Source organism: Symphodus melops (genome assembly GCF_947650265.1).
Source record: "Symphodus melops genome assembly, chromosome: 10".
Classification (NCBI taxonomy): domain Eukaryota; kingdom Metazoa; phylum Chordata; class Actinopteri; order Labriformes; family Labridae; genus Symphodus; species Symphodus melops.
Window position 1 is genome coordinate 2,098,887 of NC_136700.1, and position 17,793 is coordinate 2,116,679.

Here is a 17,793-nt window from a genome sequence, read left to right on the forward strand (position 1 = left end):
TCTGATGTATTGCTAATTAGTATAATTACAATCATATCTCTGTATTTCCTTGTGAATAATTAATAAAGTCGTGTTTATACCTCTGTACAAACAGAGCACATGTCCCTGTCTGTTAAACACCTGGAAAGTAAAGAGGATTCTGTTTAAGTTCGCTTCAATCAAGGATTCTCATATTTCCGTGCCGCATTTGAAGGCATCAGAGTTCCGCTGTTCAGATGAGAGGAGGAGGCTGGACTGGAGCTGTATATGTGTGTGTGTGTGTGTGTGTGGTTTTACTTTGGATGAACTTAACTCAAACTGAAAAGCTTCGCACATCACCGACCTGACAACGACAGAGGGAATAAAACACACACACACACACACACACACACACACACACACACACACACACACACCATCCTCCCGGGGAAGATACGAGAGAAGGAGCTTGTTTCCACCCAGGGAGCTGCTGACATTTAACACATCTGCAGGTAAAACACTCATTAGTGTTAGTGAAGCTTTCTCTGCACTGTGATGCTCTAATGTAACATTTAACCAGCTCAAGTTTTTCCCAGGAAATGTCACAAAACTGGAGTGCAGATCAAACACTTTGACGGGATGCAGGGAGGGTGTGTTTGAAAACATTTGACAGGAAGTTGGTTATCATTAGATTAGTTGCGGTTTTACAGGACATCGTTTGTTCATCGTTTCGTATCCATTTCCTTTCCTTGAAAGATGTAAAATCTTTGTTGAAAAAAAAAAAAGTTACTATCGTTTAAACCAGCACAAGAAGACTTTCAAAATAATATGAGCAAACTGTATGATTGTGATATCGGTTTGTCTGTGAGATACAACAAGACAACAAATTACAAAGTCAAAAGTCATGAATGAAAAACATCTCTGATAACTTAATGTTAAATGAACACACAGATGTTGGGGTTAAGATGAGTGTGTAGTTTAATAGAGTTCATAAAAGGCGCATTGTCGTTTTATTTGGAAAGAGGACTTTATCACTTCCTGTTCATTTTGACTTATTCTGGCTTTCAAGAAGTTCATGTGAGAGAAGCAGTCTGTTTAGAAAAGCTGCATTCCGGTCTAATATGAAGTGTCATAAATGTGTGTGTGTGTGTGCTGAACATGTCACACACACACACATCTTAAAGGCTCTGCACTGACATGGGCTGTTTCTCACTTGTCGCGTGCGCTGGCATGTCTATTGGTGCCCATGTGAGACCACACCCATGTTTGGCTGGTTTTCCTTCTGGGTTTGCGCCATAACCAAACACATCTGTGTCTGAAGATAAAAATGTGTGGCCTCAGAAGAGTCGACCTGACAGATGGTTTCACCTTAACAAATAAGTCAAGTCTATGTAAAGTGAGCTGTGTGGGACAAACACACTAAAGAAAACAACAGACCAGTTCTTCTGTGAAAGCTGCAGAGACATTAGAAAGAGGAGTTACATGCAACTGTTTACAGCAGGCTGATTTGAACAGGTGACAAAAATGGCTGCCAGTCTTGTAAGCATTTGGCATATTAACACCTTGTGTGTTTAGAAACATAATGAAATTATATATTTTTTTCTTCACTCAGTATAACTGAAGCAGTGGGTGAGTAATGTAGGACTTTAAAGCTTGTTGTTTCAAACAGGTTTTTATTTAGGTTGGGGAAACCTTCAGAGCTCATTTTCTTATTTTCACATTTTTTGCATCAGTTTTTTTGCACTTCCTCTGACGAGCTGACAAACCTGTTACTTGAAACTTCCACGTTTTACCCCGACCACATTTGACAAATATGCTACAAGCTAGTTTCTATGTTGTCAAGCTCACACGCTGTTGACTCTCTTTATAATGATGTAATGAGAGCGTTTATGGAGACTTTGATCCTGTTGTTGTGATTCCACCTCAAACTTTGGTATCTGGTGTCAAACTAAACCTATAGCTGTAAAATACATCCCTGTTTTCTCTCTGTTGATGTGAAAATTCTTTAAAAGATAGGAAGCTTCTTTTAAGTCACTAGATCAGGCACTTAATCGGTCTGTACAGCCACACACACACACACACACACACGAAGGCATGCAACTTGCGTCATGTTTGCTTTGCTGGTAAGCTTTAGTCAAACATGACTGTCCGAGTTAGTGCTTATCATCCTGTTAAAACGACTGGTGGGATAGCTTATCAAGTGTGTATTTGACTATCCTGTGTGTGTAGGTAGGTGTGTGTGTGTGTGTGTGTGTGTGTGTGCATGCACTTGTATGGTATGTATGAGTTAAGGAAGGATAACCTCCTTTTATAATCCTTAATTAACTATAATATGAACGAGTTCAGGAGGAAAAGAAAACACAAATACTGAAAGTTAAGTCTTACTGTGTGTGTGTGTGTGTGTGTGTGTGTGTGTGTGTGTGTGTGTGTGTGTGTGTGTGTGTGTGTGTGTGTGTGTGTGTGTGCGTGCGTGCGTGCAGGGGGGATGGTGGTCTCCTACGTTGGCCAGTCTTTCTCTGCACTGAGGAGAGAGTGCCAGCAGAAAGGAGTCCTGTTTGAAGACCCTCTGTTCCCAACGACTGACCAGTCGCTGTTTTACCAGAACAACCGCATCGGCAGCGTCACCTGGAAAAGACCGAAGGTGAGAGAACATCCAGAACATCTTTCAAAAGTTTGAAAGGCTTTAAACTATTTAGAGAATTTTGTAAACAGTCTTCATTGTTCATTCTTTAAATCCTCCACATCGTCTACACACACACACACACACACACACGCACACACCGGTGTGTAGACGTTAATTTCCTCAGCTGTCAGCTTCACCCAAAAGCTAAAGTGTCAACGTCCCTGCCCCTGTAAAACAGAGATGAACTGCTGTTGCTGCACCACTCCGAGTTGATGAGCAGATTCACAGTTCACAGGATGAAAACAGGGTCGCCTGAAAGGAAAGTGGGCTTGTGGTCATGAGACGAGGACAAAGAGAATGCAAACAGAGAGAGGGGGAGAGGTAACATTGATCAGGAGGAATTTCAGGAATTAAGCCGAGTGAAATCCAGTTCTGTGTGAAGATGTTTGTGTCTGTTCTTTGACCAAACATGTGAACAGACTGCATGACAGCACGCTTAGAGGTTTCCGGTGGTTACTGAGTGATGGTAAATTAGTTCTGATTGATCTTTCGACAGAGTCTGGTGTTTGTCTTGCGTCACAGCGGCTCCATTTGCAACATGAAAATTAAAGACGAAGACAAATAGAAACGTTTGGGCTGCAGCTTAGAGGGCATCAATCACGTGACTTTATGAACCTGAATTTTACAGCTTCTTCGCATGCTTTGAAATGCAAACAATCAGGTTGTATCAGGAGCTGCTCCGTTCATCCTAAAGCTGATTTCTTTATTTTTCTTTTGGACCGAACAAACTGTTATCCACTCAAAAGGATCTATGGATCATTTTGAGTAGATAACATTATGATAGATAAATGATTAACAGCAGCATCAGTCTAAAATAAACATTTAGGTGTATGTGCATGTTACTGCACACGTTTCATGAATGGTGTCAGTCGTTGCAACAACAAGCGGTGCACTGCAGCTGTTCGAGGCTTTGAGGAAGCATGATGGGAAATATGATGCTCATAATGGACTTATCGCCTAAAAAGCTTTTCAGCTTCTTTCTGCATCAGATTCATCAGAATGTGAAATACTTGATGAATCCCTGCTGAGACGTGCAGCTCTCAAACACAACCTCAAGTAGGACATAGAGCAACATGAATACAGAATCAAATAAATATTTAGGTAGAAGCTAACTAAGTTCAGAAGTGAAGGGTATCCGAATAAGAAGTAAACGGGAGCGATTATCTATATCAAGGCACCAAATATTGATTTCAGACACACAAGATGATGTTTTGATTTCTCCTCGGTTTCACACACTTTGTTTTTCTTAAAGTAAGGAGGGGGGCGTGGCTTCATCCTCTGCACATGAGGCGCACAACAAAACCACGAGGCTAAATGTTTTCCTTCCTCAAATCAGCATTATTTAATTTCCATCGACCTTTGATGTGTGTCTCTCAGTTTAGGCCACTTCATAAATGTCACCTACGGTTGGACTTTGGTTGAAAATGAGGACAAGACTTCAATCTTTTTTTTTAAACATGGAGCAGTTTGTCCTCCCTCAGTGTATGTGCACCTAAAGCGTGTATAACAGGCTCTTATTGTCAGTCATCTAGGATCCCAGATGTTGAATTATTAAACAGGAAACTCACAGCTTTCATATTGATTGATGTGATTGGTCGGAGTAAAGAGAGGAAACTTAATGGATCAGTCTTAAAGTGAAACCTAAAGAAAAAAAGACTTTTATGTTTTCAACAGTTCATCAACCTTTATGTGCAAACATCTCTGGGAGACTTTACCTCGCTGATTCTGGATCCTGATTGGCCCTCACTTGATCTTCTTTAACGTGGCGTTTAACCCCGCGCGTGCACTTTAGGATGGAGATCATGTGAAAAGGAGACCCACCCTGTGCATGTGTTTTTGTACAGTAGTTATAAAGAGGACGACATACATGCTGCTGTATGTTTAAAAGGCTACAGTATGTGAACTTAAAATAGCGACCTCTAATTTAGTTCAATGCACACACAGGGAGGGATTCTTTCTGGCTGGTTAACAGTAACATACATCCGTCTGTTTTGTCATGACGAAGAGACAACCTTTTTTTTTTTTTTTTTTACAGTTTTTTAAAAAAAATCTTCTGATAATTTTTTAAATAATGAAAGTGGATCTGATTAGCATGTCATATTTCCTATTTGAGATGTAACATGTTAGTGAGTGTGGGGTATAATAAGCCTTTTATCGGCCTGTTAGTGGTTTTCTGGGGTGTGCCTCTGGTTTATCCCGCTCCTGTCATTTGGCTGCCGTCCTGTCAGTCGACCTTTTTGTGGTTTATTTTCCTCTTAACGTTCAAAAGCCTATTTTTTTTTTTTTTCTTTTTTTTTTTAACTCGACTTATATTTTTTTTAACCTGTGTTTACCTAGGGATGGTTGAGTGAGTGCTCTGGCTCACGCCCTACTCCACAATCATCCCCGCCTGGCAGCTGACTGGTATTGACCTCCACAGCTTCTGTGCTGCAGCAGAAACAAAATGAACATTTGATGCATTAGAAAAGAATAAAAAAAAAAAAGACAGCCCTCTGCAACGATCGTGACGCTTTCAGTCTGAATATAAGAGGCAGAAAAATCGTAAAACTCATAAATCAAAGCTTGCCCTTCTTTCATTGGTCAACAGTTTGATTGCTTTTCCCACCTGATGTTTTCATATACGGCTGAGATGTTTACCTGGGTGTGATGCTTTTTTTCTGAAGAGATTATTTATGTGTTTTAAGTTATTAAACTGAATATGATGATATGCTGATTAACTACAAATTAAAATGTTCTTCATCCTTGTAGGAGTTATGCAGCAACCCCCATTTATTTGTAGACGGCATCAGTGCACATGACCTGCACCAAGGCCAGATAGGAAACTGCTGGTTTGTTGCCGCCTGCTCCAGTTTGGCCTCCAGAGAGTCTCTATGGCAGAAGGTGAGACAAAGACACGCAGACAAATCTCCTGTTTAACCCTGACCTGCAAAAAAAACACAAAAACAGACGACAACAAAAACAGACGACACACTAACAAGAAAACCATCATAATAAAACAGGTAATAATTGGTTACTGTGCAGAGCACTACATCAGTGAAAGACAGCCTCCTGCTCGTGCATGTGTGTGTGTTTAGGCGTGTTTGTGCTTTGATCGGGGGACGAGGTTGTGTGTATATGTATGTATTTGTTAGATTTGTACAACTGGGTGTGAGTTTACTTTATTAGTCTTACACTTCCAGCAACATCTGATAAGTGACAGTGACGTGAACCGGTGAGAGAGAAACCTGTCGGCTGAACAGTTTCAGCGTCAGACCTTCAGGCCGTCCTTTAACACTGTTCTGTAGACGGCTGCTGTAGGAGGTCATTTTCACCCTGTGCTTTTCACCTTCATCAAACATGGACATTTTAATAAATGGAGAACATTTATAATAATTCATCAATTCAGACCGAAGACCGCCTGAAAAAAACAGCCTCTAAAACGTCCGTAAGGTTTGAAATCAACCTGCCAAAACCCGAGGATTTCAACACTTAGAAAAATCCTTCTCTCAGCCTCTTTATCAGATAGAGACATCAAATGAATAAAACGCTTAAACTCGTGTCTGTATCTCGAACTTCACATCGATTTTGCACTTTTTCACAGTCTTTCCTTAAAAAAACAAACATCAAAAATCAAAACAAGAAGGAAACGCAGACTGCATCGCGTCTCAAAGGTAGAAGCACTGAGCAGCTCTGAGTAAGAATTTAAATTCTTAGTTTTGATAATTAATAAAAAACAAATGTCTGATTATAAATCCGCACATTAACATCAACGAAGGAAAAACTTTATAAATGAATCAGAAAATGTCCCAGGAGGACGCTGCTATAAAAAATAGTTTCCTCCATTAGGTGGCATCAGTTAGCTTCATTTACATCCCAGTTTTTCAGAGAGGAGACAACTACCTCTGGAAATGTTCCACAGTTAATGATTAGTATTCAACTGTGTGTTAATCAGATTTATGTAAATGTTTAACTTGTTTCTATCGATTATGTTGTGACGTTTATGACTCTTAATCTTTGAGAGTTTCATCCTGACAAAGAATCGTTCCAGAAGTATTTGGACAACATAAAAAACATTTATTTTTCTAAATCTGGTCCTGAAGGTTGGCTGGTTTTTTTCTCCACAAAGTGTAAACAGAAGTTTAGATTCACTTTCTCACCTTAAAGCACGTCTGCAGAACTTTTTTTGTTTGTCATATCAAACCTTAATGTTCACTCTTACAACTCTGACAGTCTGACAAGCATGTAAGCATCAAGTCTGTGCGTTGATATTAGTTTACTTGCACATTGTTAAAAGAAGAGTCAAACAGGAAAAAAGCTGTTAAAAATAAGTCCCACATGCAGCTGAGGTAGAAACCATGAGGGCTGATCTCAAACCCTCACCTGATGAGACACCGCGTGTTTCCGCTGTCGGTTCGCTCATTTCTCCGGTGTGCTCTCCGAGGACGTCTGCGGCGCTCAGTTTTCCATCTGCTGAAGGGAAACTTCGTCTTGTTTTAGGTGTCGCTGGAGGCTCCAGTTGTCGTGAGACCCGTCAATGGGTCCAAAGACAAACAAACACTGAAGCCTCTGGTGTGATGAAGGACAACCAGACAAATGCGACGGCGTTGTCCTGAGACGATCCTTTAAAGCAGACGTCCTGAAGCTCCATCTTAAATGTTTCACGTTGAGTGTACAGAGCCACTTCTTTAAGATGTAGTCCTCCCTTTTCACCGCTTATATTCATTAGTCTTAATAATTTAAAATGTATTCAGCGCTGATAAAGACCTGATGTAGTAGCGATGCTACTGTGTGGAGCCATAATTCATCTGTTAATACACAGCAAACACTTCTTTTTAAGTTTATTTAGCTTTCAGGTCAGAGACAGGAAATGTGGAGAGGGGAGCTCTCTCAGATCCATCATGAGGTCGAGGTTGAGAGTTGAACCTGCTGCACGTGCACCGAGGACCGGAGTCTGTGTGCTGAACACATGCTGAACACATGCTAAACACATGCTAAGCTAAACCAGCGGCCCATTAGAATCCCTTTTGAATCAACATGCAGATTAAACGAAAGTGAACTGAAAAAGACTTGAAGTGACACACAGCCTGTCTCCCTGACTCCCCTCACATGGGCTGTTTTTTTTTTTTTTTTATTATTGGAAGCAAAAAACGAAATTTCTCTCTTGTCAGGATCAGCAGCTGATTCGTCAGTTTTCTGCTTGTAAATGCATCTTAACATATTTGTAAGGGCGATCTTCTTATGTATGGAAGTAATGATCCATGTCAGTATTTCAAAGCACCCATGCTAATCTCCTAATTTATAACTAACACAGGTCAGAGGTCAAAATGTTAACTACAGGTTAATGGAAGTTTCATGTACAGAGAAGTAAACAGGAATATTTAACGAGAATATCGATATCGTCAGTGTTTTTGCAAGAAGATGTTTTTTCTTGAGATGAAAACCTTCGTCATAAAGATGTGAGAAAAATCAAACATTTATTTAAACAATTAACAAAACAGTTCAGCTCAGAGACACAAAGGATGAATTTAAATCAAACACATGAAACTCAAAATGCTTAAGTCTTAATTGTGAGGATGTCAGGGTTATATATTCTCTTTATTTAAAGAGCGGCCTGTACTCGACCCCCCCCCCCCCCCCCATTCCACTGATTCAAAAACCAATGAGAACACACAGACAGCTTTCAGTCGATGTTTAATAGATGTCACTGCATTGATCTGTGTTTTGTGTCGGGCCGACAGTCATGCATGGTGAATATTTGATATTCCACTCACAGCTACGTGTTCTGCGTCTGATACTCGATGAGGGACAAAAACAAAACAACAGCAACAAACACGTCTCCACAACATTCAGCTGAGCGCTGAAGGGAGGATTTATGTACAAGAGGAATGTTTGGATTTGAAGTTTTTCTCACTTTTTTGTTCTGTTTGATGATTGAAGATTTTGATCTTTTGAGGAGCACCAGGAACTTTAAACTCAGGCGAAATAAAGTGCGTTCATACGTTTGTTGTTCAACCCAGGATTGTGAGGCGTTTCCTTAAAACGACTTTGTTAAAAGTTGTTTCTTTAAAGCTCGTGTGACATAAGTGCTTAAAAAACATCGACTGCGCTCGAAATTAAAAGTTTGCTTTTCATGCTGAAACTTTCGTTTCGTTTGTCTAAAGTTTAATTCTGCAGATTTGAGACGATGACTTTGATATCTGAGTGATGAGTTTTTCTTCTTTTTCTAGTTTGCAGCTTTTAAAGGTCAAAGTTTAAACAAAATATTGCACACGACATGGATTCTACTGACGAGAGGTGTTTCATTTCATTTGTCATTAAGAAGTCATTTCTCAGGTGTGAACTCCACGGAGCAGCTGAGATTGGCGGCCTGTGCCCCATCTTTGAACGCCAACAGGAAGTACATGACCTTCCTGACCTTTGCCAGCTCAGCAATCCTCTCGCCGAACTCCTGCATATCCGCCTCCAGCCATTTGAGCTGGGAATCCTCAGGGTCATTAGCGTTTCTCCAGAACGTTCCGATCGGCTCCAGTAGCTGACGGGTCATCAGGTTGGTGAGGTCCGGCGTCCAGAGTTGGCAAATGCCCGTGATAGTGACGCGGCCGTAGCCGGTGAGCGAGAAGTACCAGCGAGAGAAGTTCAGCTCCTGTTCGTTGAAATCCAGCCGATACACGAACTCGTGAGGGAGGAGAAGACGCTCTCCATCCTGACGCTTCTGCCCCGTCTTCTGCAACGAGGACACGCGAAGACGCATCATCTACGAGAGGGAATAAAAAGACGTGTGGGAGGAAACCAATGAGAAGGACTGAAGAAGAACCGATGTGTGACAGTCGAAGGAAAAGTTTTAAAGAATTTAAAGACGAAAAAGAAACTGAATCACATCAGTTAACTGAGCGGTGATTTTAGAGGCATCAGAGAAATGACCAGAACATCATTTCTTTTATTTTTGTTTAGAGGCAAACAAGTTTGTTTCAGTCGAACAGTTTAAACGCCTCAGATTCATAATATGAAAAATCAGGACATGTTTCAGGAGCTGGTTCTGCAGATGTTTGGGTAAACTAACTCGTATAGTTTACTTATTACTGCATTGAAACACACGTCTTCTTTCTGCAGAGAACATTTACACACACACACACACACACACACACACACACACACACGTGAGGACACAAAAAGCCCAGGAGCGGATGACCTCCACCAATGATGCCAGACAGAAAGGAAATAGTTTTTAGGCAGAGTGCCACGTTATCGCTACTCTGATGAGTAGAGCGATCGATCATTGCACCGGGGATATTAAAAAAAGCAGCCGGCACGCCATTAAAAACGTCACAAGGCGCTTCATTACAAGGCGATTAAAAGTTTAGGAAAAGCGTGCAGTGAAATTCACCAAAAAGCAAGAAGAAAATTCTGTTTTTTTAAAAAACAGTCTTTCTCAGTTTATTAAAGATTTTGTTTTCTACAGTGCGTCTCTCATTATGAGGAATGACACATTACAACATCGAGAAGGAAAGTGCTTCATTTCACGATTATAAAAAAACAAACAAAAAAAAAAAAAAGTTTTTGACCTTCAAATTTCAGAAAATAATGAAAATAAAAAAAACTAAAAAAAACAAAAGCAGAATCACAGGAACTATCTTGTCTTTTCAAAGTAAGAGCCTCACCTCGGTCAGCGCGGGGTCTTCGGTAAATTCCAGCACGATTGCGTTGGCGGGAGACTTGGCATTGTCCATGTCTGACTTTGAGGAGATAATCCCGAGTGAAGGAGAGGGCAGGTGTGGACGGATGGAGCGCTGATAGAGTTTCTCATATACTCTCTCTCTCTCTTGCTCTCTCGCTCTCTCTCTTTTCTCATAGGTACACATCCTGTCTCTCCTCCCCTTTCTAACTATTTCCATCACAGTGTGGCAGTCCTTCACTTTGTCCCCATCCCCCATCCTGCCCACAGGGTGATTCTGTCAGGGCGCATTGATTGGACACCAAAAGTGAGAGAGGGCGGTGGAAAGCATTGGGAGATGAAATCAATGTGAAAACAGCATCAGCCAGAGTTCATCTTCTACTAACACTCATTCCCATCCTGTGCAGCCTGAGCATGCATTAAATCTGTGTTTTTGAACCCTGACCCAAGAAGAGTTTCTGTGTTCAGGTGGAGGAGACGTAAACACGACTCACAGCTTCAACTGTTTATATTTGATCTCATCCAGAATCTGAAACACAGACAAAAACTAAAAACGTGTCACTTCTCTTTATTCTACACACAGATCAGGTTGGAAAAGTCTGAATATGAAATGGAAATACTCAAAGCTTTTTTTTTTTTTTTTTTAAGGTGTTGAGGAGGTGGTGATGTGTGAGGGTGCTAGGCAACAGGAGGAACTGATGACGTACGGGAGGGAACTCTGGGAGGTTCCTGAGGGCTTCTGGGAGCTCGACTGGTTTTGCCTCAATGGATCAGTTATTTATTTATATCAGTTAGTTGAGTGAGGATTGTTGAAGTGTGTGTGTGTGTGTGTGTGTGTGTGTGTGTGTGTGTTAAGGTGTAGTCAGTTGGGAGCTCAGCTCAGGATATGGGTGGATGGCATTCCCTTGTTAAAAACTTTTGAAATCTTCAGTGTCTCATGTTAATTATAGACGAGGAGGGTTAATTAAGGGAAAACAAGTTGATAAGCTAATGTTTTTTTTACTAACTACAAACATGTGTTTTTATTTCATGTATATGGACGACGTGGTGATTACAACACTGTGTCCAGGAAATAAAATTCACAATTTGCCTTTTTTTTTTTTTTTTGTTTATTCTGGATTTAACAAACTGACAACATGACGACCAAGCTCACATCTTTATTTATTTATTTTGTCTCCCAAAGGTTATTCCAGACTGGAAGGACCAGGAGTGGGACGAAGAAAAACCCGAGGCCTACGCTGGGATTTTTCACTTCCGGTTTTGGCGGTTCGGCGAGTGGGTGGATGTGGTGATTGATGACCGGCTGCCCACGGCGAACGGCGACCTGGTGTACTGCCACTCAAATGACAGCAACGAGTTCTGGAGCGCACTTGTTGAGAAGGCGTACGCCAAGTAAGCACATGATACGTTCCTAAATGTGATCTTAGAGAAGATTGTCATCAAATCTTTTCTTCACTGCGACAGAAAGTGAAGCTTTTTTTTTGTTGCAGTCACCAAAGACATGGAGCCAGGAAACACAGATTTAATCAAAATGTTTAGAGTAAACTTCCTCCATGCAGCTCCTTCCTCGTCTAACTCAAAGAGCTCTGCACTTCAGGCCACACTGACACAATCACACACATGCTCACACATACTCAACAGGCAGGGACTGAACTGAACGTCTGAGACTCTGCTGATGATCCCACATGAGGGACTGAAAGTCTAAATATTTTGAGCTTTGCTGCAGAGACCTTATTGAAAAGTTTAAACATCCTCATATTGAGCTAATTGCATCTATTTATATTTCAGAATCTTTCGGCTCCTCGTGTTGGTTTTGAACTCTTTTTCTGATCTGTGTCGTCTGAGCGGATGATCACTAAGTGTGGTTTGTCAAATGCTGTTCAAACACCCTGGAGGTGTGTAAACATTTCAGGTTCATGGCAGCACACAGCCATACTGGCTCCCCACTCCTCCCACCTCGTATAGCGTATATAGGACTCAAACAGGCCGTGACGTCACGCTGCTTCAGGGTGATGCAGCAGCTTCTTGTCACACTTTGCATAAAAGCTAAAGTCCCACAGGGCAAACCAACAAGAATAGACATACAGTACGTGGCCTTTATGAGACACTCAGTTCATAAAGGTTCAAAGTCACTTCTTATTATCAAAGTGCTGCATAAGATGTAATATATTACTAACATATTAATATATAAAATACTGTAAACAGGAGGAGTTTACCCCCCAAATTAGAGATTTTTATTAATTAACAGGTTGTTTCTCAAATGTGCTGATGTCATTACTTTTATGCAGCACAAGGAATTTACTTTGCACCGCGGGGAGGGGAGAGACGTCATTTCGATTTCACTGTATGTCTGACATATTTTGGGATTGACAAGAAAGTAAACCTTGAACCTTGAACCTTGAACCTTGAACCTTGAACCTTGAAGTGACGCGTGAAAAATCAGCAAGAATGTGATGTGAGTTAATGAAGATGTTTCATCCGTGTATCGTGTGGTTTTTAAGGATGTGCGGATGCTACGAGGCGCTCGATGGGGGCAACACCGCCGACGCTCTCGTGGATTTCACCGGGGGTGTGTCCGAGCCGATGGACCTGGTGGAAAAAGGTTTCAAAGAGGATAAAGAGAAACGGGACGACTTGTTTGAGAGAGTCCTGAAAGTCCACAACAGAGGAGGGCTCATCAGCTGCTCCATCCGGGTGAGGACGGACGCAAAGACAACAACACAGTGACTTAAATTCATCGATTTAGGATTCTGAATGTGTTGAACTGGGTTTTTAATTGCGGGCGTCATTACAGGCGACAACTGCGGCGGACATGGAGGCCAGGCTGACCTGCGGTCTTGTTAAGGGTCACGCGTACGCAGTGACGGATGTCCGCAGGGTGAGGCTGGGCACCGGCCTGCTGGCTTACTTCAGATCGGACAAGCTCACCATGATCCGCATGAGAAACCCCTGGGGACAGAAAGAGTGGAACGGGCCCTGGAGCGACAGGTGAGGAAGAGGAAGCTCTGAAGTTACTCGTAATCATGGCTACGAGTACAAGAACGGGAATATAAAATAGGAGAATATTGTACTTTTCCATCGAGCACTTTTGGTCACGACTGTTAAATTCTGCCCAGTTTGAAAAAGCACTTTAAAATGTTGTGTTTTTTTGCTGTTTCTTGTCTGCAGCTCTGAGGAGTGGAAGAAGGTCAGTACAAGTGAGAGAGAGAAGATCGGAGTCACTGTGCAGGACGATGGAGAATTCTGGTGAGCTTTGAACAACACTGCCCCCTGTTGGCAGTCACTCTGCGCCTGCATGTGGAGTTAAAGGACTTTAGTTTCTGTTATTGATGCATGTTGGCGTATTCTTGAGTTATTCTAAACTCATCCTGTCGCTCTCTCTTTCTTTCCACCTCTCATTGTAAATACCTCTGATCAAACAGTCAATTATTGTTCTTGCAGAATTCCCTGAAGCCTGATTTATTCTCTCTCTCTCTCTCTCTCTCTCCCTCCCGCCCAGGATGACCTTTGACGACTTTATCGCCAACTTCACAGACCTCATCCTGTGTCGTCTCATCAACACATCCTACCTGAGCTTCCATAAGACCTGGGCGGAGACCGTGATTCGAGGCTCCTGGATACGCAACGGCGACCTGCTCCTCAACCGAGCGGGTGGCTGCACCAACAACAAGCAGTCCTTCCTCCAGAATCCACAGGTGTCACTTCCTCTCATTCATCATGGGACGATGGCGTTGTCCTGTCCCGTTGAATTGTGACACCTTTTTGTTTTGAAAGAAGGAACAAACTCATGTTTGTTTCCCTGCTTTTGTAGTATGTGTTCGATGTGAAGAAGCCAGAGGACGAGATATTGATCTGTCTGCAGCAGGAGGACCGCAGGGCGTCACTGAAGGAAGGACGAGGAGAAAACCTGGCTATTGGCTTTGACATACAAAGGGTCAGTTCATTTACGTTCGGCTCTTTTTTTATAAATATTTGAATACGTTACCGAAGCTTGGAGAGTTGGAGAGGGAGACGAGTGAAAGCGGCTGTCTCTTTGTGTACAGGTGGAGTTAAACAGGACGTACCGCATGCACGTCACCCAGGAGAAGGTTGGAGGGAGCACCTACATCAACTCACGCTCTGTGTTTGTTCGGATTGACCTGAAAGAGGGGAGATATGTCATCATACCCACGACCTTTGACCCTGGTCTGGAGGGAGAATTCCTGCTGCGCATCTTCAGCGACGTGCCGTCAAACTTCCAGTAAGAGAGCAGTCGCCGTCTCCTGACTTCATGTTAATCTGCGTGATTACGTAGACACATTTATACTTTGATGTTACTTTAAAATCAATACATGAAAAAAAGAAGCTTGAATTTAAAGTCTACATAAAGCTCTGATAACCTGCAGCACATTAGACGCTGTGTGACAGTCGAGGCTGTGCTAACGTTCAGCATTGTTTATTACCTTTTAAAGGAGTTTGCTTCTTTTTAGTCTTCAGATCTGCAGCAGGTTTTTAGGTGAAGCTCTTCATATCGAACTCTTCGTTTAATGATGTCATGTGACAGAACTGTGTTGGTACGACAGCTCATGTGCAGAATAACGTGGTCTCATTCTGTGCTTCAGAGAGCTAACTCTAGACAAGCCTCCAAACACCTGCTGGACCGGTTTGTGTGGCTATCCCACTCTGGTCACTCAAGTCCACGTACTGAGGGCGACTGGACTCGCAGGACAAGACTCTGGTGGAGGTATATTGAAGGTTTTCTTTGTTTTATTGGGAATGATCAAATAAAATGACCACAAAATATCAAAGTCAAACATGTATTATATGTTTTATAATATTTCCCTGAACTCTGACCTGCCTTCACCTAAAGCAGCTCCAGTGCAATACCAGTTTCTGCCAGTAGGGAGCAGTGGCAGCTTTGTGACTCAGCTACAAGCTTCCTATTCAAGTTTTTGCAGTTGTTAAAAAAAAAAAAATCTTCCATCAGCATCTCTGAACCTTTTTTATTTAATCTTACCAGTTTTTTTAAAACCTATACATGGATGATATTATTGTCTTTAGAGCTACAGGAGCCACATGTGCTCTCATAGAAGAGACTGAGACGTCCATTTTGCCTAAATTCATCCAGATTCCACTTTTTCAGTCCTCTAAGTATGAAACCTTCTGATGTGCAAAACCTTTTTTTAAAATACCAACGCTACAGCTGAGATCAGGTTTGATCGAAATGAACACAAACGTAATTAATCCGACACTAATTCCTGATCTTAAATAGAACCGTGTAAATGAATAAAGTTGGATTAACTGACAGTAAAGTTGGACGTCCCAAACACGATTATGTTTTCTCATGTTACGTGTGTGTGTGTGTGTGTGTGTGTGTGTGTGTGTGTGTGTGTGTGTGTTTCTTTAGTGTCGGACCCCTATGTGATCATTAATTGTGAAGGACAGAAGGTTCGCTCTCCGGTCAGTAAGGACACACGGAGCCCCGTGTTTGACACCAAGGGGCTCTTCTACAGGAAGAAAGCCAAGAAGCCAATCAGCATCAAGGTGTGTGTGTGTGTGTGTGTGTGTGTGTGTGTGTGTGTGTGTGTGTGTGTGTGTGTGTGTGTGTGTGTGTGTGTGTGTGTGTGTGTGTGTGTGTGTGTGTGTGTGTGTGTGTGTGTGTGTGTGTGTGTGTGTGTGTGTGTGTGTGTGAACTCTTCTCTTCTGTTCCATCTGTGACTTTCTCTTTCTGGCGTCCTTTTCTTTGCAGCTCTACAACCACAACCTGCTGATGGACTCCTTCCTGGGTCAGGTGACCGTGCCCGCTGAGCAGGGAAGCTTCCAGCAGACACTGCATCTGAGGGGAAAGGGCGATCGCAGCGACAGCGACCTCCCCGGAACCATCTCTGTCGCCATAGTGACCAGCTCACTGCTCAACAACATCTGAGACGGAGCTGGACGAGCGTCCACTCCAGATCTGTGCGATGAAGTTCACCAAATATAACGAGTTTACCACTAAAGATTAGTTTGAGTAAATGTCATGAAATAGAGACGGGAGTAAATCAGCTGATTAGAATGACAAACTCTGCTCTGAAATGTGTTTACATATTGATTTACAGCCCTTCTTAAGGAGAGTCTGGAATCTTTCACATCTGAGAGAGATACTACAAATAATTCCCATCGAGTATATAAACATTGTTTACAGGACTTAAGTACGTCTTTTCTTACTGCTTCCTTTTATACTGCCTTTTTATATTTCCTCATTTCCTACTTTTTATGTCCTTCTTTTTTTTGTTTATTTCCTGAAAGGGTTTTTTTTATGGCGTTGAAGTTTTAAGAAAAGTGTTGCCAAAGCATCTTATATGTTCTTATTAATATTGTGTTATATTTGTATATTGTCCTCATGGCTCTCGTGTCTTCTGTAAAGCTCTTCTTATTGCCTTGTTTGAACTGTGCTCCATGAATAAACTAAGAAACACCATCTTCACACACAGCCTGCTACATTTTGATTTAAGAGTCAGGCGACTTCATTAATCCCAGAAGGGTGAGTCAGCTTCACGGCCTGCCGAGTCACTGACTGTCATCCCTGCATGAAGTGGTAACGCTAATCCTAAGTAAGGTGTGCTGCAGGTAACCCAGACACCGCCCGAGAACTGGAGCTGATTTGATCAAACTCGGTGAAGCAACACGTAGCCATACGATACTTTGATTTCACACATTCCTGAATATGGATGGTTTCATCTTTGTCTCCAGAGAGAGTCTGATGTATTGTCTTCTCATTTAAAACCTCAATGAGTTCAACGTTGTCTCTCTGCAGTTCAGCATCGACAGGATGAGTGAAAGGATGAGGGCGGCAGTAGCTCAGTCTGTAGGGACTTGGGTTGGGAACCGGAGGGTCGCCGGTTGAAGTCCCGGCACGGAACAAGTCCGGAAATTGGTCTGGTAGCTGGAGAGGTGCCAGTCCACTTCCTGAGCACTGCCGAGGTGCCCCTGAGCAAGGCACCGAACCCCAACAACTGCTCTGGGGCGCTCTCTGTGGGCAGCCCCCTCACTCTGAGACCTCTCCATTAATGCAGAGTGAAAACCGAATTTCCCCTCGCGGGATTAATAAAGTATATGAAAAAAAAAAAAAAAAAAAGGTGAAATCGGCCAGCCGTGCTTTGAGCTCCAGATCAGACCTGTTCTGTGTCATGCTGTATGTTAAATATCTGACTCCCCTTGTTCCTCTCCTCTACGTATTTGAATACATCCAATAAGTGATTTCTACTTTCATTGATGTGTTTTACACAAACTGTATCTGTGTTGTTTCTGGACCCCTGAAAACAGAAGTATCAGACTGTATTATTATCTTCAACCAAATAAAAGAAAAGTTTCTTAATGAATCAAACATGATGCATTCAGGTCAGTTTTAATTGTGGTGAATAAAAAACACATTAGATTAGTTTATTTACACTGGTTTCGGAGAAAACATATGGCAGTGGTGGAGTTTGCTCAAACTAACAATCTCTCCGACCTCACGGAAACGAGGTTTCGTGTGAAGGTG

The 17,793-nt window shown here is 42.1% G+C and overlaps 2 protein-coding genes across 2 annotated transcripts; one reads left to right on the plus strand and one right to left on the minus strand.

The window, feature by feature from the left end:
- The first annotated feature begins 202 nt into the window (after positions 1 to 202).
- Positions 203 to 16,737, plus strand: LOC306830174 (calpain-5-like). The gene is made up of 13 exons (XM_079353461.1): positions 203 to 470; positions 2,439 to 2,599; positions 5,390 to 5,521; positions 11,476 to 11,684; positions 12,794 to 12,986; positions 13,087 to 13,280; positions 13,461 to 13,538; positions 13,792 to 13,987; positions 14,104 to 14,226; positions 14,336 to 14,532; positions 14,894 to 15,015; positions 15,679 to 15,815; positions 16,021 to 16,737. Exons 2-13 carry the CDS (start codon positions 2,444 to 2,446, stop codon positions 16,195 to 16,197), a joined length of 1,914 nt encoding a protein of 637 aa, XP_079209587.1. The 5' UTR covers positions 203 to 470; positions 2,439 to 2,443; the 3' UTR covers positions 16,198 to 16,737.
- On the minus strand, positions 8,267 to 11,461 carry LOC306830175 (olfactory marker protein-like). The gene is made up of 2 exons (XM_079353462.1): positions 10,279 to 11,461; positions 8,267 to 9,374 (listed from the first exon to the last, which is right to left on the minus strand). The coding sequence occupies exons 1-2, from the start codon at positions 10,549 to 10,551 to the stop codon at positions 8,943 to 8,945; spliced, it is 705 nt and encodes a 234-aa protein (XP_079209588.1). The 5' UTR covers positions 10,552 to 11,461; the 3' UTR covers positions 8,267 to 8,942.
- Positions 16,738 to 17,793: the final 1,056 nt, after the last annotated feature.

What these genes read in the sequence shown, in the direction of transcription:
- LOC306830174 (XM_079353461.1), top strand. Translation starts at nt 2,444, where the DNA reads ATGGTGGTCTCCTACGTTGGCCAGTCTTTCTCTGCACTGAGGAGAGAG. An exon ending in GTTGAGAAGGCGTACGCCAA is followed by an intron (nt 11,685 to 12,793) that starts GTAAGCACATGA and finishes GTGGTTTTTAAG; the next exon opens with GATGTGCGGATGCTACGAGG. An exon ending in AGAAGCCAATCAGCATCAAG is followed by an intron (nt 15,816 to 16,020) that starts GTGTGTGTGTGT and finishes TTTTCTTTGCAG; the next exon opens with CTCTACAACCACAACCTGCT.
- LOC306830175 (XM_079353462.1), bottom strand. Translation starts at nt 10,551, where the DNA reads ATGGGGGATGGGGACAAAGTGAAGGACTGCCACACTGTGATGGAAATA. An exon ending in AAGACCCCGCGCTGACCGAG is followed by an intron (nt 9,375 to 10,278) that starts GTGAGGCTCTTA and finishes TCCCTCTCGTAG; the next exon opens with ATGATGCGTCTTCGCGTGTC.